Raw genomic sequence first — 22,095 nt, forward strand, 5'->3', positions numbered from 1 at the left:
ATCCATTCAGTACTGTTTCTACATTAGGTGTATCAAAACAAATTTTGTAATGATTCACAATATATTTCAATTGAAATTTAAGCTTGTATTTCTCTTAACACCACCTCATAATATCCATACCAAACTGCTCTACCACCAATCAAGTTTTTATTTCCTTATCAAAAAGAGATTATCTTCCCTGGCCAAATCTACTTTGGAACCAGTGTGCACTGGTGGAGCACGTCATCAGAAAAAAGTTTTATGTCTGCTAAACTAAGAACCTTATCATTTAGGAGAGAGAGTAGGTGATTTCAGTCCTTCAGTTCTACGACTGAAGACTACAATTATAGTAGAAAATCTAACAAATTGTAAACACTGACAGTTCAAACAACAAATATTTAGGAAAGAGGAGCTAGCCGATCTTTAGGCTTAAAATGCCTGAAGTGAAAGTGACATACATCAAAAAAAAACATCTCAGAGAAATGTTGAAAATAAAGGAATGAATGAAAGTGTCAGTACATCAGTTGTGTCCAACTTTTTGCATTCCCATGGACTGAAGCCTGCCAGCTCCTCTGCCCATGAGATTCTCCAGGCCAGAATACTGGAGCTGTTCCCCTCTCCAGGGGATCTTCCCAACCCAAGGATTGAACCCAGGTTTCCTGCACTGCAGGTGGATTCTTTACCATGAGCCACCAGGGAAGCCCCAAATACCTACATTTCCATAAACAAGAATATTTGCTAATTTTTTTAAAAAAGCTACTTGATTCTTACTCAACTAATATTAGAAGTATACCTTATCTTAAAACTTGATACATGAAAAATGCAAAGTTTAAAGGATAAAATTAGGGACTTATGTAAAATAAGAATTTGCAGTTATTTCTCCAGTAGCATTTAAATATGATCTGATTTACAAAAAAAAAAAATTTTTTTTTCAGGATACTTTGTGTTGAACGTATCAATGGTAGTGATTTAGTCGCTAAGTTGTGTCCGACTCTTGCAACGCCATGGACTGTAGCCTGCCAGGCTCCTCTGTCCTTGGGAATTCTCCTGGAAAGAATACTGGAGTAGGTTGCCATGTCTTCCTCCAGGGGATCTTCCAAACCCAGGGATCAAACCCCGGGTCTCCTGCATTGCAGGTAGATTCTTTACCAACTGAGCTATGAGAGAAGCCCCAAAAGTATCAATGGGGTGCTTCAAATTCTGTACTATATACAGTTAACTGAATTATATAAATGGTACTTCATTTTCCTCATCTTTAGTTTCTTCTTCCACATTATTTATAGCTAAGAATAAATATTTTCTACTATTCACCTGTCAACTGTGGTTATATGAAACTGTCCAGTGTTATTTTCTTTATGAAACATTTAGACTTCAATGACAGAATTAAACCTGTTTTATTTACACAAAATAGAGAGTCCCCTCTTTAAGATGCATAAAATGCCCATGTACTCATTTATGCAATTTAGTCATAGATGTTTCAAATTATATTTTAAGACATCAGTAAATGCCTTTTGTTGTTAACTACTACTGTAGTAACTCTTAACATCATGATGAATAGACTGTCTCATTAAAAAGAAGAAAAAACAGAACGAAACAAAAATCCCTTCCAAACTCTTAAGGTTAAAAGAAAAATCTTAACTGTGTATTGTCAAAACATCCCCCAAAATATCACTGCATGTGATCTGCAAATACTTAGCATCAAAAGTACCTAGAACTAGAAATATTAAATTTCAGTAAAGCAAAATGTATTATAATCTGTGTAGAGCTTCAGTTTATAATGTACTTGCACAGCTATCAGGTTTCCCTGGTGGCTCAGATGGTAAAGAATCTACCCACAATGCAGGAGACCTGGGTTCAATCCCTGGGTGGGGAAGATTCCCTGGAAAAGGAAATGGCAACCCACTACAGTATTTTTGCCTGGAGAATTCTGTGGACAGAGGAATCTGGTGTGCTAAAGTCATGGAGTCGCAAAGAATCGGACACGACTGAGGCAACTAGTACTTTCACAAATACCATGTCATTTGATCATCAGATCTATGTGATAGATGTCATTTCCCCAGTTTTGTAGATAAGGAGCATGAGGCACAGAGTGATTAACTGATTTGCCCAGGTTCACACAGCTGGAAAGTTCCAGAACAGGCCTTATACCTAGGTTTTCTGATTGCAGGCCAAAGATTATTTGCATGAAAGTCAAAGTCGCTCAGTGGTATCTGACTCTGAGACCCCATGGACTATACAGTCCATGGAATTCTCCAGGCCAGAATACTGGAGTGGGTAGCCATTCCATTCTCCAGGGAATCTCCCCAACCCAGGGATCGAATCCAGGTCTCCCACATTGCAGATGGATTCTTTATCAGCTGAACCACAGGGAAGCCCATTATTTGCATGTCTATCTTTAAAAACAGCATCCATATAAAACTCCTAGAAGAGAGCACAGGCTAAACATTCTCTGACATAAATCATACCAATGTTTTCTTAGGTCGGTCTCCCAAGGCAATAGAAAGAAAAACAAATAGGAATTAATCAGACTTAGAAACTTTTGCATAGCAAAGAAAACCATAAAGTGAAAACACAACCTATGGAATGGGAAAAAATATTTGAAAACAATGCAACTGACAAGGGCTTAATGTCCAAATACATAAATAGCTCCTACAACCCAATCGAAAAATGGGCAGAAAACCTAGACAGTTTTCCAAACAAGACATACAGATGGTCACAGGCACATGAAAAGGTTCTCAACATCACTAATTATGAGAGAAATGCGAATCAAAGCTACAATGAGGTATCATTTCATACCAATCAGAATGGTGACCATTAAAAAGTCTACAAATAAATGCTGGAGAATGTGTGGTAAAAACGGAATCCTCCTACAGTGCTGGTGGGAATGTAAGTAGCTGCAGCCACTATGAAAAACAGCATAGAGGTTCCTCAGAAAACTAAAAATAGAATTACCATATGATCCAGCAATCTCACTCCTGAGCATATATCTGACAAAACTACAACCCCAAAAGATATATGCACTCCTATGTTCATAGCAACACTATTCACAATAGCCAGACAATATCCAAGACATGGATATAACCTAAATGTCCACTGATAGATGAATGGATAAAGATGTGGTACGTTTACACAATGGAATACTACTCAGCCATGAAAAAGAACAACGGCATTTGAGACAACATGGGAAAGACAAATACCATATGATACACCTACATGTGGAATCTAAAATACAGCACAAATGAACCTATCTACAAAACAGAAACAGGTTCACAGACATAGAGAACAGATTCTGGTTTCCAAGGGGTAGGGGGAAGGGAAAGGAATAGACTGAGAGTTTGGGTTAGTAGATGCAAATTTTTACGTTTAGAATGGATAAACAGCAAGGTCCTATTGTACAGCACAGGGAACTACAACCAATCTTCTGGGATAAATCATAATGGAAAAGAATACAAAAAAGAATGTATATATAACTGAGTCACTTTGCTGTATAGCAAAAATTAACACCGTAAAAATTAATTAAAGAAATATTAAAAAAAAAATCATCATCCACACAAGCCAAAATAAACAGTACTAGAACAAGAGTAATCAAGTGGAGGGAAGAGGAAAATTAAGATAGTGAATCACAGCACAGTTGTTTACCAACTTATACAATTTAAGTCCATTATTTTAGACCTCAACTATTTAAAAGAACATGTATCTAGCCACACATATAATGAATCCCTTATTTATATTGATCAAATAACTCATTACCATTATTTAACCAAGTATGTGCTCTAGTATGACTCTAACTCTAACAAAGGAATTCAATTCTTCACCAAAGCTGAAGACTTTTAGCCTGTCATTCATGGTCTTCCATGATCTCACCCGAAGTTTTCCATTTACCCTGTACTACACCCCTCTGTGTACACTCAGTCTATGCTTCTGCAGTATGTCACTGTCACTGATAAGACTTAGTATAGAACCTCTATATATGGAACTGTAATAAACGGTACTGTATTTTTAAGAGTATATTAAACAAGACATGTTCATAAATAGACTACCCAGTTCTTTAGCTAATTTTATTTACGGTATCTCCATCTTTTCACCCTTAGCTAAAACTCATTTATACACATAACCAATTTAATATCTCGCTAAGGTTTCACAAAAGAGGAATGATGGCATGACGAGAATGACGTTTTAAATGTGACACTTTTAAATAAGCAATTAAATGGTACAAATGTATCATAATTTTTATAAAAGAGAGGTATGTTGTGAGCTAAAAAGCTCAGACAAGATCTGTGATTTATATTTTATACTTTAATACAAATTTTAGGACATAAAACGATATTCTCCATTCAAATCCACATTATTTTTATCTGAAACACAGTATTTATAAAATAAACAGCTCCTGCAACAAAACCAACAATAGAAGAGTTGTTTAAATTATTTTTTAATGGTCATAGTAGAGCCAATTTTCCTCATATTACCTATGAGGATTTAGCAGTCTCTTTAGGTTACTTGAATATAACCAAGAATGTCATACTGATAAGTAAATATTACATATTAACTTAAACATTCAAGATAAAAGGACTGACTTCTGACTTAACCTAAACCCAAAATGAATTTTGAAAATATATTTTAAAATACCCTCCCAACCACTCTTAATACACTCCTTTATACAGCATGTTTCAGGAGCTGTAATTTTCTGTGCTTCCATAGGTCTTTCTACTGGGGCAGTCATCAATCATCTTCTTTCTCAATATATGTCTTTGCATTAATCCTTGCCATTTGCCGGGCCAAGTATCTGTCTCTTGCTGACATTACAGTCTCTTCATTGCTCCGCTTTGCAAACTTATTCACTGTCTCATGCGGCTTCTCCTGTTCTTTGCCTGTCTCTTGGCATTCCTCTGTGATTCTGTGTTTTGCTCCCAATGACGCTTCAGAACTAGAGGGTTTCTCTGGGTTTCTTTCTTTGTCCTTTTCCATGTCTCTCATTTTACTGGCTCTTTCCTGGTTAACAAACCTATCCTTTGCCCTAGAATTTGGGCTGCTTTCCTTTCTGTCTCGATTTCTTTCTGAAGATTCAACACTGACTTCTCGTTTTTCTCTATATTTATCACTGTTTTCATATCTTTCTTTTCTTGCTTTCACATGCTCTTCCTTTTCTTTGCTTTTCTCTTCCTTCTCACATCCTTTCTCATTGTGTCGGTCATAATTATTTCGTTGTCTGTGTCTTTCCTGTTCTCTGGAGGGATATTTCTCCCTGTCTTTCTCCCGTTTCCATTCTCTGTCATTTCTTTCTCTCTCATCTCTTCCCCTCAGTCTCTCTTCTTGTTCATGCCTCTTCCAGTGTGAATCTCTGTGACTGGACTCTCTGTGCCTATGGGAATCCCATTTTTCTTTCCGAGAATCACGGTCAGCGTGATAGCTGTCCTGCTCCCTGGCTGGTCTCTCTTGGTGTTTCTCTTCCCTTTTCTCACGGCCTCCTGACTTGGAACTTTTTGTGTGGCATTGGGTGCCATGTTCTCTTTCCTCACTAGATGACGGTGAGTGGGTAGGATTCCTGTGATGCTTGGAGTCATTTTTTAGGGTCTCCGTGCCCTTTTCCCTTCTGCAGTTCCCTTTCTTTTCCTCTGTTTCATCATTCTCACTGCTCTTAGCATCAAAGTCACTGTCTGCATCTGGGTTTTCCTCTACTTTCACACCAGTTTGGCGAATGCAGTTCTCATGAGGTATTCTGCTCTCTGAACTTACTTCATCAGAATATCCTTTTGATTTCTCTTCTTTTATCCCAGACCTTAAGAAAAATAATGTAACACAAAATGCCACATTATTAATTATAGTAAATAAATTCTATAAATAAATTCATAGAATTTTTATCAGTACTTAAGTCAATACACTTACAACTGTATATACTTTCTGATTATCCCAAATTCAAAAAGGTGCTGATGTCTATTTACCTGGTAAACATCTATCATTAGTATATTCTAATCATTCAGATTATTTTCAATATTGGTAGAAATGAAAAAGTAAAAATCAGCCCTTCTGTATAGAGCACTAGAACCTTCAGGTAGGGGTCTGTGGAAGGTTTTCTAGAACCTTCAGGTGGGGGTCTGTGGAAGGTCTTCCTTTTTGCCAAACATAGATAACAAATTGGAGAAAGCAACGGCAATCCACTCCAATACTCTCGCCTGGAAAATCCCATGGACGGAGGAGCCTGGTGGGCTGCCATCTATGGGGTTGCACAGAGTCGGACACGACTGAAGCAACTTAGCAGCAGCAGCAGACAACAAATTTTAGGAAAAGGCATATCCTGGAATAAGTACTAGTTTTCAACAAGAAGTTCAAGTTGTGGCTTTTTGTTGGATTTTTATTTTTCTTTCTTTCTAAAAAATACTTAAAATAGTCCTGCAAAAAGATGAAGATAAATTTTTTTCACCACAAAATGGTGACAAAATCTAATTCTAAATATCACCAAGTAATCCTTCTCATGATTGAAAAGGCATCAGCCTCCTACTATACACCTTAGCATCTATTACAACAAAACGGAAATATGTGAATCCATCCAGCTATTATGATCAGTTACATTAACACTGTTTACACCACCTACATTTTCCCAGCTGATCAGCATGGTTAATTTATTTACATTACTCACACATTCATTCTCAGTAATCACTTATTCATCACACAAACAAAGCAACAACTATGGTTCTCAAGGAACTGCTTTCCTTAGATACAAATTTAGGACAAACTTTACCTTCAAATATATATATGTATATATATATTTATAGCATGATAATTTCACTATTCCTGTATCTTATGGGTTTCCCAGGTGGCACTAGTGGTAAAGAACCCACCTGCCAATGCAGGAGATATAAGAGATGCAGGTTCAATCCCTGGGTCAGGAAGATCCCCTGGAGAAGGGAATGGCAACCCATTCCAGTATTCTTGCCTGCAGAATCCCACTGCCAGGCTCCCAGGACAGAGGAGCCTAATGGGCTACAGTCCAAAGGGTCGCAAAGAGTCAGACATGACTGAAGCGACTTAGTATGCATAATATCTTATAATTTTATTAAAAATTCCTCTAACTCTTACTTTCTAGACCAGAACTAACAGAAATGCCAAAAGAAATGAGGAATTCCCTGGTAGTCCAGTGGTTATGACTTGGTGCTTTCATTGCCGAGACCCAGGTTCCAACCCTGGTGGGGAATTAAGATTCCACCAGCAGCATAGCATAGCCAGAAAAAAAAAAAGTCTACAGAAATGGTAATGTCCATATCTGTGCTTTCTAATACTGTAGCCACTAGCCAAATGTGAGAATGGAGTACTTGAAATGTGACTGATGAAACCAAAATTTTAGATTTAATTTAAACAGCCACATGAAACTAGTGGCTACATACTGGATAATGCATTTCTAAGCCCCTGATTATGTGAGTCTTTATGTTTTACAGAGGCTAGGTCCTATTTATGAAAAGATACACTTCTCTTTTTATATACGTTCTGAACATGCATGCAGAATTACTGTAATAAAAATATCTTGAACTAAAAAGCTGTAAATCTCTAGTTATTCATTCAATTAGGTGAGGTTTGGCTAACAACAAAATATGCAATACTACAGTCCTCTACTTCCAGGAAGTTTAAATGATCGTGGGATCACATCAGAACTTAAGGACAGTATCCTTCTTCTAAATATTCCATATGCCACATCTCACCTGGCTTCACGAAAGCTGCATGTAGGTACTTCCTCTTCACCAACTGCTTGATTTAATAGGTGCCTATAAAATCCACTGAGATCTCTCTGCTTGGTTACATCCAAATGTGCTAAGAGAATGAAAGCAAAAGTGAGAATATTTATATTCAACAAGGGAAAACATAGTTCAGTTTTACAGGCACAGATTATATAACATAGTGTATAAACTGGTCTCTAGATCTATATAGTCTGCAGGCCAAATTTGGCCCGTTGCCTTTTTTATCAATAGATTTTTACTGGAATATAGCCCTGTTTATATAGCCCTGTTTATTTATTATCTCGTCCTGAGTGGTGCTCTAGATGAACACATAGTACATCCTGAGACCAAGTCTTACATATGTGGTTTTTGTCCATTTAAAACTGGTAAGCACTTGACAAATAAGCTGTTTATAATTACGTATTTTACTTTGATCATAAGAAACGACCATGAGTAGAAAGTACTGCAGTAAAGCATTAAGATATTTTTTGGCCTCTGCACATCTTTGTTCTTTCTTGAATTAATGTTATTCTTTTTGTAAATGCCTAGTTAATGTTCCTTGAGTGATGTTAGTTTTCTCATCCCAGGAAAATATAACTAGGATTAAATCTCAGTTTATATTCCGTTTGACAAATGCTGTGCTGTTATGCCTTGTAATCGATGTTTTTACATTTGAATTCATTTTCTAAGGCAATGACTTGTGATGATTACAGTTTTAAGCAACAAAATGAGACATCATTATAATCAAAAAGTTCAGTGACAGAACAAATGGCTACCACAGGGCAGAATTCTCCTATTTCTATTTTCTTCTACCCTTCTCCCTCTTTCATTTCACCTTCGAGTGCAGCAGCTCTTCTTTCCCTTTCTTCCTCTTCAGCTCTCTCTTGCAGTTTTTTCTTATAAGCAGATGTTACGAATGCCTCTTTATCATCAAATTCTCCCTTTTCCATTTCTCGTTCTCTCTGTATTTTCTTTTCCATTCTTTTTTCTTGTTCCTTTTTTCTAATTTCAACTGCTTTCAGTAAGTTGTGGATGTACTTGGGCTAGGGGAAAAAATAAGATTATTTAGGAGAGAGTCAAAGATAATGAATTGTTAATATTCTATTGTTACCATGAATTAAGATAAAAAGTCAAATTAATAGGATCAACTTCTCAAAATTCAATATAAATTTACTAGCAAGATTGAAAATAAAATTCATTTCAATAGAAATTTAAGTATAGACAGAATTATTCAAAACACCATTTAAAAAAAAAAAATCTCAAACTAAATAGGTAATTTTCCCACTGTTTTTCTCATCCTTTTTACAAAATGTTTTTTTTTTTACTTCTTCAGATATAAGAACAGGAAAGCTTTCCAACTAGTTTTTCACATTAGTTGAAATACAATTATTGAAAATAGTAGCTTTAATATAATTTTACACCACTACTTTATTTTAGATACTGTAAGATGTAAAGATCGTTAAAAAACCAATCTGTGCTTTGTGAAAGAGTAAGAGTGGTAGAAAATTTGAACTTATTTCATTCAATCTCCACACGTTTACATTTTCATCAAACTAAAAATCTCATCGTGATACAGATGGATGATTCGGTTATCAGCTAGGAAGCAATAAAAAATTATAAAACACAAACATGAACAGGAGAAGCAATACAAAGACTTTCCTAAGACAGACTTTCAAAAAATAATTTGAGAAAGTTTTAAAGCAAAAAACAAAATTTATAAAATTGTTAGAAATTCTCTTGCTCCTGGTTATGATACTTTATATACAGCTTCCTAGATTCTAAAAAATCTACACTATCTGGAACTAGGGGCTCTTTATATTTTATATACCTAAAATTTTTTGTCAGATCATTCTCATGGTGAAATAAGAGTAAGATACAAAATGCAGGTGAAAGTCAAAGTAAGTTTGTATTTTCAGCTACAAACCTTTCGGTCTTTTCCCAAAAGCAACTTGGGGTTACTTTCTTCCTTCTTTTTCTGCATTTCATCATAAATACTGTCATATTCATAAACAGTAGAATCTTCTGCAAGAGCCTTCTGAATTTCAAGTTTGGTCTGGAAAAAAAAAATCAAACATATTTCAAAAATATGGGCCAACTAATAGATACCAGAAAAAGTCTTAAGTAGTTTTTTGGGGATAGGATCATAAATCAGAAATATATCATAAAAATTGTATCAATCACATTTTAAACTTAAAACACTTAGAACAGAGTAAGTGTTAATTAAACATTGTGCTATGCTTAGTAGCTCAGTCGCGTCTGACTCTCTGTGACCCCATGGATTACAGACCTGCAGGCTCCTCTGTCCATGGGATTCTCCAGGCAAGAATACCAGAGTGGGTTGCCATGCCCTCCTCCAGGATATTAAACATTATTTATTATTATCTATTCACTTAAAGATGAATGTGTGTTTAGTCCCTCAGTTGTGTCCAACTCTTTGTGAGCCCATGGACTATAGCCAGGCCCCTCTGTCCATGAGGTTTTCCAAGCAAGAATACTGGAGTGGATTGCCATTTCCTCCTCTAAGGGATCTTCCTGACCCAGGGATCGAACCCGAGTCTCCTGTGTCTCCTGCATTGCAGGCGGATTCTTTACCCAATGAGCCATCAGGGAAGCCCCCAAATAAATAGTTATCCGCATCAAAAAGTCAAAAGGACTAGGGTATGACTTAGGAACATCAAACCTTAATTTTGAGATGCCTATATTATATTACATATTAAACTTTCATATCATTTTTAGTTGTGTTATCAAATAAAATGTTCAGGTTTCAAATGGTATGAAATGCTTTTTTTTAATAATTGAAAATTGCTTTATTTTTAGAGATGTCACCTCTAGAATTTAAGTAGTATATTCACTAAAGAAATTACTTTGGAATTCAAATAGTTTTAAGAATTTTTTGTCTGATATATTTTTCATTAAAAATAGTTTAATAATTGTAAGGAACTTTTTATTTATTTTCACTGAAGTATAACTGACATAGACTATGATTTGACATTTGTGAAATGATCACCACAGTAAGTCTAGTTACCAGCCGTCACCATACAAAGCTACCAGAAAAAAAAGAAAAAAAAAAAAAAAACTTCCTCAAGTGACAAAAACTTTTTAGGATTTACTTTAACAATTTCCAAATTTGCATACAATGTCTATAGTCACTACAGACTATAGTCACTATGCTGTATATTACATCACCATGACTTTTTAAAAAAATAACTTGAATTTTGTACTTCTTGATCCCCTTCATCCATTTCGCCAAGCTCCCCAATACACTTCCCCTTGAGCAACTATCAATTTCTTCTCTATGAGTTTTGTTTTGTTCGGATGTTTTGTTTTTTAAATTCCATGTATAAGTGAAATCATATGATATTTGTCTTTCTCTGACTTATTTCATTTAGCCTGACACCCTCAAGGTCCATCCATGTTATTGCAAATGGCAATATTTCATTTTTTATGGCTGAGTAGTATTCGTGTGTGTGAGTGTAAGTGTGTGTATGTGTGTACACTCCACATCTTCATTATCCATTCACCCATCAATGGACATTTAGGTAATTTCCATATTCTGGCCATTACAAATAACACTGTAATGAACACAGGGGTGCATATATCTTTTCAAATTAGTATTTTCACTTTCTTTGGATACATACACAGAAGTGGAATTGCTGCATCCTGGCAGCTCACACTAGCAGGAATTATTAAACCATGCAACCCACTGTCAGACTAAGTCATCTGAAAGCAGAAATGGGTTTAATCTAGAATACAGCAATAAGGAACCAATTATTCAGTGTGTTTTTCTCCCTTAAAATTTATGTAAGAAACCTGAAATCTATGCAAATCAAGAAACATCTTACCCATTTTCAGAAAAAAGCATCAAGATAAAATTATTTAATACACACCTACTGTGTAGTCTCAGTTGCACAGATCCCAAAACTGATACTTTAAATGTGAGCTGAAATAATTACTTCACCAAATACATTTAATTCACCCTTTCCACCTTACCTGTTTCATTGCTTGCTTCTTGGCAGCTTCCCTCTGAAGGCTTTCACTCACGGAGGTCTATAAAACAGGAAAATGATGTCATAGTTTAAACCAATTTAAAAGTTCTTTTCCAGTATTCTGGTTGGCAACTAGTTCCTCACTTATGGTTAAAAATACAGTATTATGAATTAACATTTTCAAGGTCTTCTCCTTTAGGAGACAAATGAATTTTTAAGTCATCAGGATATAAGAGAAAATAAATTAGTATGGGACATGAGGTAACATGGATTTTCAGTCCCAGCTTCAACACTGTTCAACTTCTATGGATTTCAATTTGCTTTGTGTGCATATATTAATGTGTATGTGCTGAGTTGGGGAGGATTGGTGCCTTCCAATACTAAAATGGTATAATTCCCCAAAACAAAATGCACATTATTTTAATATTCAACACTGAATATAGTATATCACTCCTAGTACACGCTGACAGATTAGGGACTGCCAGAACTACTTGACGTTATAATCATTCAATAAATATGTACCAAAAAGCCTACCATGACATTGTTCGGATTTCTGAAGATAGCAGAAAAACAAGAACAGTCTCTATGCTTGAGAGAGAAATGGTCTGAAAGGAAAGAAAACTGAAAGGATAATTATAAATATGATAAGCAATATAATAAAGGGATTAAAAAAGGGGGCTGTGAGACTAAATGTCTGAGGAATCAAGAAAGACTTCCCAAAAGAGATATAACATTAGACCTCAATTAAAAGGAATTTCAGAGAAGGCAAGAAAAGTACAGAAAGTAGTAACCACAGGGCAAAAGTAAAGACCTGCAGCTAAGAAAAGAAATATAATTAGAATACTTGGGAAAAACTGTTCGCCTAAAAGTTTAAGGCTTTGTAAATATCCTAACCAACATGGAAATGTAATACAGGAAAGGGGTGTTATTTTTTATATCTTAAAAAATACTCATGAACTTATTTTTAACTGAAAATATAATCCTCAGCTCTAGAACTACAGTTCTCTAACCTACTGACATTTGCTGTTTTCAGCTGTAGAGTATCAATTGATGCATGCTTGTTTTCCATGGCAACAAACAGAATGAATGAACTTATTTCTAGTTTTCTATGACCATGCAGATGAGTAAAACCAATACACAAAAGCTGGACAGTAATAACAGAACACTAATAAAATAAGTGTACAGGCACAGACCAAGTTTATTTTAGGTGACAGTAAACTGACTCCAACTAGAGGAAGAGATATTGTTAACAAAAATATTAATAGTAACTAAAATCTATAGTGAAAGTGAAAGCTACTCTTTGTAACACCATAGAATGCAGCCCACCAGGCTCCTCTGTCCATGGAATTCTCCAGGCAATAATATCAGAGTGGATTGTCATTCCCTTCCCCGGGTGGGGGGGTCTTCCCCACCCAGGGATTGAACCTGGGTCTCCTGCACTGCAGGCAGATTCTTCACAATCTGAGCCACCAGGGAAGCCCGAACATCAGTAAGAGTCAGGTGCTAGTATGCTAAGTATATTACTTGTGTATTAAAGTATTACTCATTTAGATCAAAGTTCCTGTTACATGATATGATACATTTTTCACTCATTAGAATATAAACTGTAAACATGAAAATATTAAATATTCTAGTAAGCATCTCTCATGAAATTCTTTCCAATGCATTTTGTTTGTTGTTTTTCACAGCTTGCAGGACCTTCGTTCCCAAACCAAGGACGGAGCCTAGGCCTGGCTGTGAAAGTGCCAAGTCCTAATCACTGGACCAATGTCTCAGTCTAATTAGTGTATACTGAATTTATTTTTCTTAATCATTGAGTCAACAGTGTCCTCAGGACTGACTAGAAGAGTAAATCCCCAGATGCTGGACTTTTGCCATTATTTTTATTATGTTTTCCTACCTCTCTTCCAGTCACCATTCACCTGCTATTACTTTCAAACTGGTTGCTTCAACCTGAACTACTGAACTTGAAAAAAAAACAAAACACAAGGCTATTTTTTAGATGTTTATATAATGTAGAATAAGCAGAAGGAAAAGGCCTCTCCAATCTAAAAAGGTAAGCACATTTTGAGATATCTCAAGAGACTTTGTTTTCATTTTATAGCTGTTTGGAAAGATGAAATCTGACCTTTGAAAAAATCAGTTGCTATTACTTACAGGAGTGATAACATATGAGAGTGATTTTACATATCCCATCCACCAACTTGTACCCCAGATTCCAAGAGCATCAGTGGATAAAGAAGTAACTGAAACTAAGCTGAAAAACTCAGGGAAGACCCTCTTCTTTGGAAGTTCATTTCTGTTTTCTAGCTAAAAGAACTTAAAATGATTATTAATGGTGATGGCTAAAATGCCAACAACTTGTTTAAACACAGATAACTTAAAAAACTGAAAATAGCAGCAATAAAACTTTGTTTCAGTAATAGTGATTCTATATAAAAATCAGTACATGTCTTAAATAACATTTTAAAATCTTCTACATAACAAACAAACTCTGGTTCAGATTCATATTAGAGATGGTAAAATTAAATGCAGGATCAATAAGACTTTATATTTTAAAGGTCAAGTCTTTCTAGGTTTTAAGAGATATTCTTAAATTACAATACTAATACAAATGTTAAGACAAATTTAGTCTGGTTTCCATGAGAAAGGATACACAAGAGAAGATAAAAATGAAAAAGGTTCTCCTGCATAAGTCAGGGAAGGTTTCATCTTACTGAATTCAGCAAAAAAAGAAACCAATTTCATACATATGCCCTATGCATAAAATAAAACTAAGATATACAATAACTGCCAACATGTCAGCCTCTAAATTTAAGAGTTCCTAAAGGAGGAAATGCAGAATAATGGTCACAAGTGTAAGCTCAGGAATCTGATTTTCAAACTGTTCTCTCTTACTAGCTGTGTTATTTCAGGTATGTTACTCATCTATACAATGGTATCCACCTCACAAGGTGGTTTTGAGGATTAAATGAGATAGTATGTAGAAACTACTTTGCAAGTATCTGGCTTAAAGAAGAGCTCAATAAACATTAGCTATCATTATACCATTATTATTACTATGCTAATGTTTAAGAATAGTAGGCAAAAGAAATGCTTATATTTAAACAAATGAAAATTAAGTTATGTGAAAATAGTAGCTATAGGTTTTTTTCCCTTGGAGTATTACAATTAAACCAAAGCATTCACCAAAAAAGCATGTACACTATGTTCCACTTTATCAGTGTGTTTAATAAATATGAAATTGGAATTTACTTGAAGTCGTAGTACAGTATGATTCAATTTACAACAACTGAAATAGAAAAATATAGTCTGTTGAATATTTAAAAGGCGTATTTTCTTTTGTGTGTTAAGATTCCTTGGGTTTCATATTCAGGATACCAAAACACAGGAAAATGGAGGATGCATACATTTGAATCCTTCACAAGCAATGGCAGCTGTGGCATAGTTAGAAATGGGTATTCTAGAACTGACAGTGATTTTACTAGCAACTATAAATGAAAATACATTGCCCCAAAGCATGAGATTAGAAAGAACTCTCCTCTTTTTGAGGGAGTCCTCTGCTGTGATGCTATAGTCAACATTGGATGATGGGAGATGACAGCAAGGAACGACTGAATTAATGGACTTCTTTGCACCTTCAACAAAAGAAGATTGGTTAAGTAACTCAACAGAAAGTTCTCTAGCTAGCCCATTAAAAATCTGCTTTCAACAATATTTAATGGTATGGGGAAACTTTAAGGCTACACCCATGTTAGTCCTTGTTCACTATTCAAGTTCAGTTCAGTCGCTCAGTCATGTCTGACTCTTTGCGACCCCATGAATCGCAGCACGCCAGGTCTCCCTATCCATCACCAACTCCCGGAGTTCACTCAGACTCACGTCCATTGAGTCAGTGATGCCATCCAGCCATCTCATCCTCTGTCGTCCCCTCCTCCTCCTGCCCCCAATCCCTCCCAGCATCAAAGTCTTTTCCAGTGAGTCAACTCTTCGCATGAGGTGGCCAAAGTACTGGAGTTTCAGCTTTAGCATCATTTCTTCCAAAGAAATCCCAGGGCTGATCTCCTTCAGAATGGACTGGTTCAAGAAGCCACCCAATAACCACCTCCTCTCATCCGATGGCCACACTGCTTCTTGTGTATTTTACCTTGACTCAAACCTTCCCACTAAGTCCTTTAGAAACCCCACATCCTCATCCTCTATGATGAATTTTTCTTTTACTTCCTTGACTAAAAACTGGCTTTTCTCTAAAGACATCTTTCTTTTGAAGCTGCTCATGGCTCACACACCCTGTACTTCAGATTAGGAAACTGTGTGTCCTCCTGATTCTAGTTTCATCTACTGCAGGTAAAAATCCCTGTTTCTATGAAGCTCATTATATACGACTGTGCTACACTTAGCCCCCTCTTCTCTCAGTTTATGAACCCTTTATTACTTGAGCTCAGTCTTCCTCTCTACTGAGGAACATCATGCCCTCTCTCTGGCATGCCATCATCCCAGATAACCCATGGCACAAATACTGACATTGTTTTCCTCATCTCCAGTTATGTTTTAAAAGGTTTGTAAGTTTCCCTTTTAGTTGTATCATAGAGTGCAATTTACTGATGATTTCTTCTCTACTTCAGCTACCCTCTCTCATGGTCACTCTTGTCATTATCTTCAACGGACTCAGCTCTGAAACTATAAACTTGGGCAGCCCACCTGATAACCACCTCTACCCTTCTACCAAATTTCACTGAACATGAGATGTGCATTATTTCACGTTTTAACACTGCTGACGTTGGGTACAGCTTACGATCAGTGGCATCATCTAATTATTGTTGAACCAAAGGTATTCTTAATACCTTAGTCAATAATACTGCCTGCGTGTGTAAATATTCAGTTACCAGCGTCAAAACTTGTAGAATGAACATCACTGAGTGTTCATGCTGTGATTCTTAAAATTATGCAATTTTGTAGAGATAATTACTTTTGATTGCCACTTGGGGTTATTACTTCACCACCTCCAAATACCCTCCTTAAAACCATCGGGTTTGATGTCAGAGAATGATATAGTGTGGAAATACATAATCTGAGTGAAAAAGCGAGTCCAAAAGAGACTCTAGATTTGAAAAAGCTTTATAAATTCCTTAACCAACTAACTTCACTTATATTTTGCTTTTTATGTGTTTAAGAATAACCTAAATTTAAAAATCTGTATCTAATTAAGACTAAAAGAACTCAATACTGTATCATGTACTAAATACACAATTAGAATTCTAAGTGACAACAAAGACTCATATTTGATATTGTTCTTTTAGGTAAACAATCTGTCTGCAATGCAGGAGACTTGGGTTTGATCCCTGGGCCAGGAAGATCCCCTGGAGAAAGGAATGGCTGCCCACTCCAGTATTCTTGCTGGGAAATCCCAGGGCAGAGGAGTCTCTCTGGCTACAGTCCATGGAGTCGTACAGAGTTGGGCACGACTGAGCGACTAACACTTTCACATAAAATAACAGTGCAACATACATGTTTTAGATTTGAAGAAATACAGTAGTTCTCTTGATCATTTATTTCCAATCTTTTCTTTGATTTTATGGATAAAATAATTTCATTTTCTATTAGAATCTTTATAGTAAATCGTCAACTATTCTTGCCAATAATCTTAACTCCTTTGCTATACTGCCTATCTTCTGCCCTCATCTAACAAACCTAGTCCTGAATCAATCCAACCATGTATTGTCTATATTAGGCCTGCTGAGCACTTCTGGAAAATATAATTTCTTATTTTCTAATTGTAATTGGGCCCTAATACTACCTACCAATTCTTCTTTTTCACTAGTCAAGACTATCTTCTCTACCAACTACATCCAGGCTCCTCTCTTTTTAAACCTCTTAGTCTTTTGTCAAGGCCCTGTACACACATTACAGATTACTGCCACCTTTCAAAACTACTATGAAAAATTGTTATGTACAAAAAATAACACCTGTGAATTCATTATTCAGCCTAAGAAATCCCTATATATCCTTCCCTAATCTCATCTCCTACTCTTTCTACTCTGAATTTTGTTTATAGTCTCCTTACTTTAGTTTTGCTATATACTGAAGGTGCTCAGGATATGCTACCTGAAAATATGCTGCTTTGACATTCTGATATTCTGAGTTAAAGACACTTGAGAAACAGCAGGTGCAAGGACACTCTGATCTTCCTTCTCCCCAAAGTAGGAAATAAAATTCACATGGGAAAGGTGCCTTCCCTGTACTAGGAGTTAGAAGCATTCTTATCACCAGAGATGGGGGAGTCAAAGTCAGGAGAAAGCTACACAAACAGATCTTGTTTGCATAACTCTTTCTCTAGTCTGCTCCAAATTTTACTCCTCCACAATTGCTCCCTTTGTTAACCAACTATATAAGCGCTCAGTCTATTCACTTCTTTGGGTTTTATTTTTTCTTGTGAAGGCTCCAATATACATGTAAAAGAATTTCCTATTCTTTCCTCCTGCTAATCTATCTCATGTCAATCCCAGCTGGAGTCTCTAGTAGGGTGGACGAATAGTTTACCTCCTCCACAGTTTACATCTCTAAGTGATGTTGCTTTATTTTACAGATTATGAACTAGCATCCACTCCTCTGCTGCTGAACATCTGGGTTTCCCCTTTCTTCAAACAAAAAAGCTATGAACCTCATTGTGTGTGTGTCCTGATATACATGTGCAACCATTCAGGAGGAGAACTGCTACACTGTAGGATTATCTTCAATAAATATTGATAAATTATTCTCTCAAGCAGTCTAAACAATTCACACTCCCATTTACAGTACATAAATTCCTACTACTCTATCCTTGGGAACATTTTATATTATGGAACATCTTATTCTTTAGGCAGTTTTATGGCCATAAAATGATTTTATTTTGCATTTACCTTATCATTAATGAGGCTGAACATCTTTTCATGTATTTATTAGTTAGCTAAAGTTTCCTTTGCTGTGAAAAACCTATTTATGTCTTTTGTACATTTTTCTGTTTGGGGTCTTTTGTTTTTCCTTAATGATTTGCTGGAGTTCTTGGTATAGTCTGGACAACAATCTTTTGTTTATATGGTTACAAACATCTTTCCTCTATGGCTTTATCTTTTCCCTTTTTGAGTGATATCTATGATGTTGGCATCTTTGAAGAGAAACATCAAAAAAAGAACTCCTACAACTCTCTCACAAAACCTAAAAACCTTATGTGGGCCAGAACCCAAGCTCAATTCTCTCCTGTAAGAAAACAAAGATCCCTTTCCCCCTGACCCACACAGCCTCCTTAAGAATCCTGGCATCATCCCTTTAGAGCCAAAGGGGTCTACCCTTGTTGCCTCTATCCACATTCATTCCTCAACCCCAGCATAACCTGGCCTCTATCCCTACCACTCCAGTGAAACTGTTCTCTATAAAACCTCTGCTGTTAAGTCTAAACAATACTTCAGGCATTTATCTTATCTGACCTTAGAAATATCTAACATAGTTGATCCTGGCCTTGCTTTAAACTCTGTCCAGGGAGTTCCCTGGTGACCTAGTAGTTAGGATGCTGGGCTTTTGTTGCCGTGATCACTTCAATCGTTGGTTGAGGAAACCTGGGATTCTACAAGCCACGGAGCATGGCCAACAAACCATTGACCAGCACCCCCGGCCCCCCTGCCCAACAATACAAAAGGATACATACATATTCAAGCATATATATCAAATATCAGAGTATATTTAAAAAGGAGTGGGAGAGGGAATGAAGAGGAAAACTGATAAAGTAAAAGAGTCTTTGCAGGCTGATAATGTGAATGTGCCTTGAAATGAGAAGTATGGCTAACAATTCTGTTTCAAAAATTAATCTTACTACATGCATAATAGTTCTTTCCTTGTCAGAGATGTCACAGTTCCCGAAAGACAAACACACATGTGCACAAGCATACAGAGACAGAGAAGAAAATGTCATAAAGTATGCTGTTCTGAAGTAAAAATATTATTTCATATGACAATTTCTCTGTGATGAAAAGCAAAAAGTGGGAGAAGCATAAAAAGAATATAAATAAAAGCGTAATTTTGGACTCCTCATAAGGAAAAGAATAGCTTTTTAATGTAAAGTAGTGTAAAGTACTTTAGTGTAAAGAAGCAAGGATTAAGCGGAAAAAAGAAACTTAAAACATGATTCTCAATATTCTATGTTGCATCAGTCAAAAAGTTGTAGAAAAACATTTTATAAGATTTAGTACTAATAAAAACATTATAATAACATCTCTTTCAATTATTGCTTAATTTACCAATAAAAGGAAAACTACAATTTATTCCACTTATTTCCCAAAGGAACATCATTAACCTTGTTGGTAATAACCAGCACATTCATAAACAATAGTTGAAGGTCTTGTAATCCTCCTCCCCACACAGGCCAAATTTTAATGAAATACACTTGGTAATGTATTTTTTTCAAAAGACAAGCAACAGTTTGGCACCTAATATATAATCATAATGACTGAGTCAGGTGTGCAGTATTCCCAGTACAGATTTATTAGAGTTCCAGTTATACATACACAATCTCTTGACATTGAAGATGTAGTTCTTACAGATAAAACCCAAAGGCAGGAAATGAATCTCCTCCCAAATGCTGCTTCTTATCTTTAAAGTAGCCTCAAATTATTACTAAACTAATAAAGTAATTTTGTTTCAGAAAGTGATCTGATCTATTTTATTTTCAGTTTTTGATAAATCCAAGAATGAGATGGGGGATTATTGCTTTTTGTCTGACTACACACACTGAAACACAACAGGAAAATAAAGAAAAAACTTTTTTTTAATGGTTTTATGGTGAAGCTAGAATAAGCAATATCAAAGTTTGTCGGTGAATGAGAAAGATGCACACGGTTTTAGAAAAACAGAAAGCTAACTCTGTTATTTAATAGCAAATGTAGAATTAAAGCTTTTACCATTTTCTAATCAGAAATTGTCAGTTAAAAATGATGACTAAAAAGGGTGCAATGAGATTGTATAGAAATCAAATAAAACAATGCAAAAATATAATTATGGTTATTACTGCCTTTTTTATAAAAATTTTTTCTAATATAATGATTCTGAGTTAAAGGCCACAACCCAAAATAAAGATCAAGATTCCATTAAAAAGTCTTAAAAGCTACCAAATTCAAGAGTCTACCACAAAGTGGGATGGAGTCAGTACAAGAAACTTTCAGATGGCTAGTGATTAATGATGACAGCTATTGCACACAAAGAAGATATTGTTTTTATTGTAGCAATACAGCTACCATTTAGGCTTTCCAGGTGGTGATAATGGTAAAGAACCCGCCTGCCAACACAGGAGACTCAAGAGACATGGGTTCAATCCCAGAATATCGGGCAGATCCCCTGGAGCAAGGCATGGCAATCCACTCCAATAGTTTTGCCTGGAGGATCCCACAGACAGAGAAGCCTAGAGGGCTACAGTTCAGTGTCGCAGAGTCAGTAACAACAAGCGACTGAGCACACACTCACAGCTACTATTTATGATACTTCTATTCTGTGCATGCAATGTACTAGGCACTTAAGGTATTTTTGGTCCTTAAAATAAATATTTAGATATTATAGAGGGTTTTTTTTTTAATATGGAACTAAAACTAAGAAACTAAACAATTTGCTCAAGATCTCAGAGCTAGGAAAGCAATGCAAAGTTTCTGATTTAAAGTGGCAGATTAATACATGCTACAGCCTCCTCTTCCTCCAAACCCATGGAATGACAGTAAAGAAATCCATAATCATGCTAGAAAATAAGAAAGCATACCGTCAACAGACTGGAAACTAGAGGAAGACAGAAGACTAGAAACCAAAACTGCCCAGAGGCTGAATGCCAGAAAAGATGGGTATGATTCCCAGGGTACTACATGTTCTGATGTAAAGGACACAAAGAGCACAAGACAAAGACGAATTAATTGGCGTTTTTTAATTAGAAGCAGCAGTGCAGGTGACCCATGTTACATTCTACCTTTTTTGGAAAAGGCATATTAAAAAATTTCATTTCTGCCTTTAATTAAGAAAAGTGAACACATGACTGCTCAAAGTTTACAACACCAAGGATAAAGAGAAAAATCCTGACAACACTTGGGAAAGAAGCTGAGCATGATGATTACCTGCAAAGAATTGGACTGATACCAGGGCCCTCCACTTGGAAATAATGAGATAAAAGGAAAACAAAGTATTATTTTAAAGTCTGGAATGAAAATAATTTTGAACTTGAAATTCTGTATGTAGCCAAACTATCTTTCAAGAGTAAAGGTAAAATAAAGACATCTGTAGATCTGCAAGGATTTGAAGATTATCACCCATATATACTATCTAAAAGAATTGCTCGAGAAAATACCACTGGAAGTACAAAGAAGTAGGACGCAGAAATCAACAACGCATGAATGGTTAAAAAACTACTAAAATCTCAG

At 35.8% G+C, this 22,095-nt stretch overlaps 1 protein-coding gene across 4 annotated transcripts in view; it reads right to left on the minus strand.

Moving 5' to 3' along the window:
* Nucleotides 1-4,035: 4,035 nt before the first annotated feature.
* Nucleotides 4,036-22,095, minus strand: part of NSRP1 (nuclear speckle splicing regulatory protein 1) — a 41,842-nt gene continuing 23,782 nt past the window's right edge. For all 4 annotated transcript variants that reach the window (XM_040243827.1, XM_040243831.1, XM_040243830.1 and 1 more), the window contains 5 exons: nt 11,676-11,732; nt 9,610-9,738; nt 8,521-8,728; nt 7,671-7,779; nt 4,036-5,755 (listed from right to left, as the gene is read on the minus strand). In XM_040243827.1, coding sequence (XP_040099761.1) covers nt 4,699-5,755; nt 7,671-7,779; nt 8,521-8,728; nt 9,610-9,738; nt 11,676-11,732 — 1,560 coding nt within the window. In that variant the 3' untranslated portion in view covers nt 4,036-4,698. The remainder of the gene's footprint in view (nt 5,756-7,670; nt 7,780-8,520; nt 8,729-9,609; nt 9,739-11,675; nt 11,733-22,095) is intronic.

The sequence above is a fragment of the Oryx dammah genome, unplaced genomic scaffold (assembly GCF_014754425.2).
Source record: "Oryx dammah isolate SB20612 unplaced genomic scaffold, SCBI_Odam_1.1 HiC_scaffold_8, whole genome shotgun sequence".
Lineage (NCBI taxonomy): Eukaryota > Metazoa > Chordata > Mammalia > Artiodactyla > Bovidae > Oryx > Oryx dammah.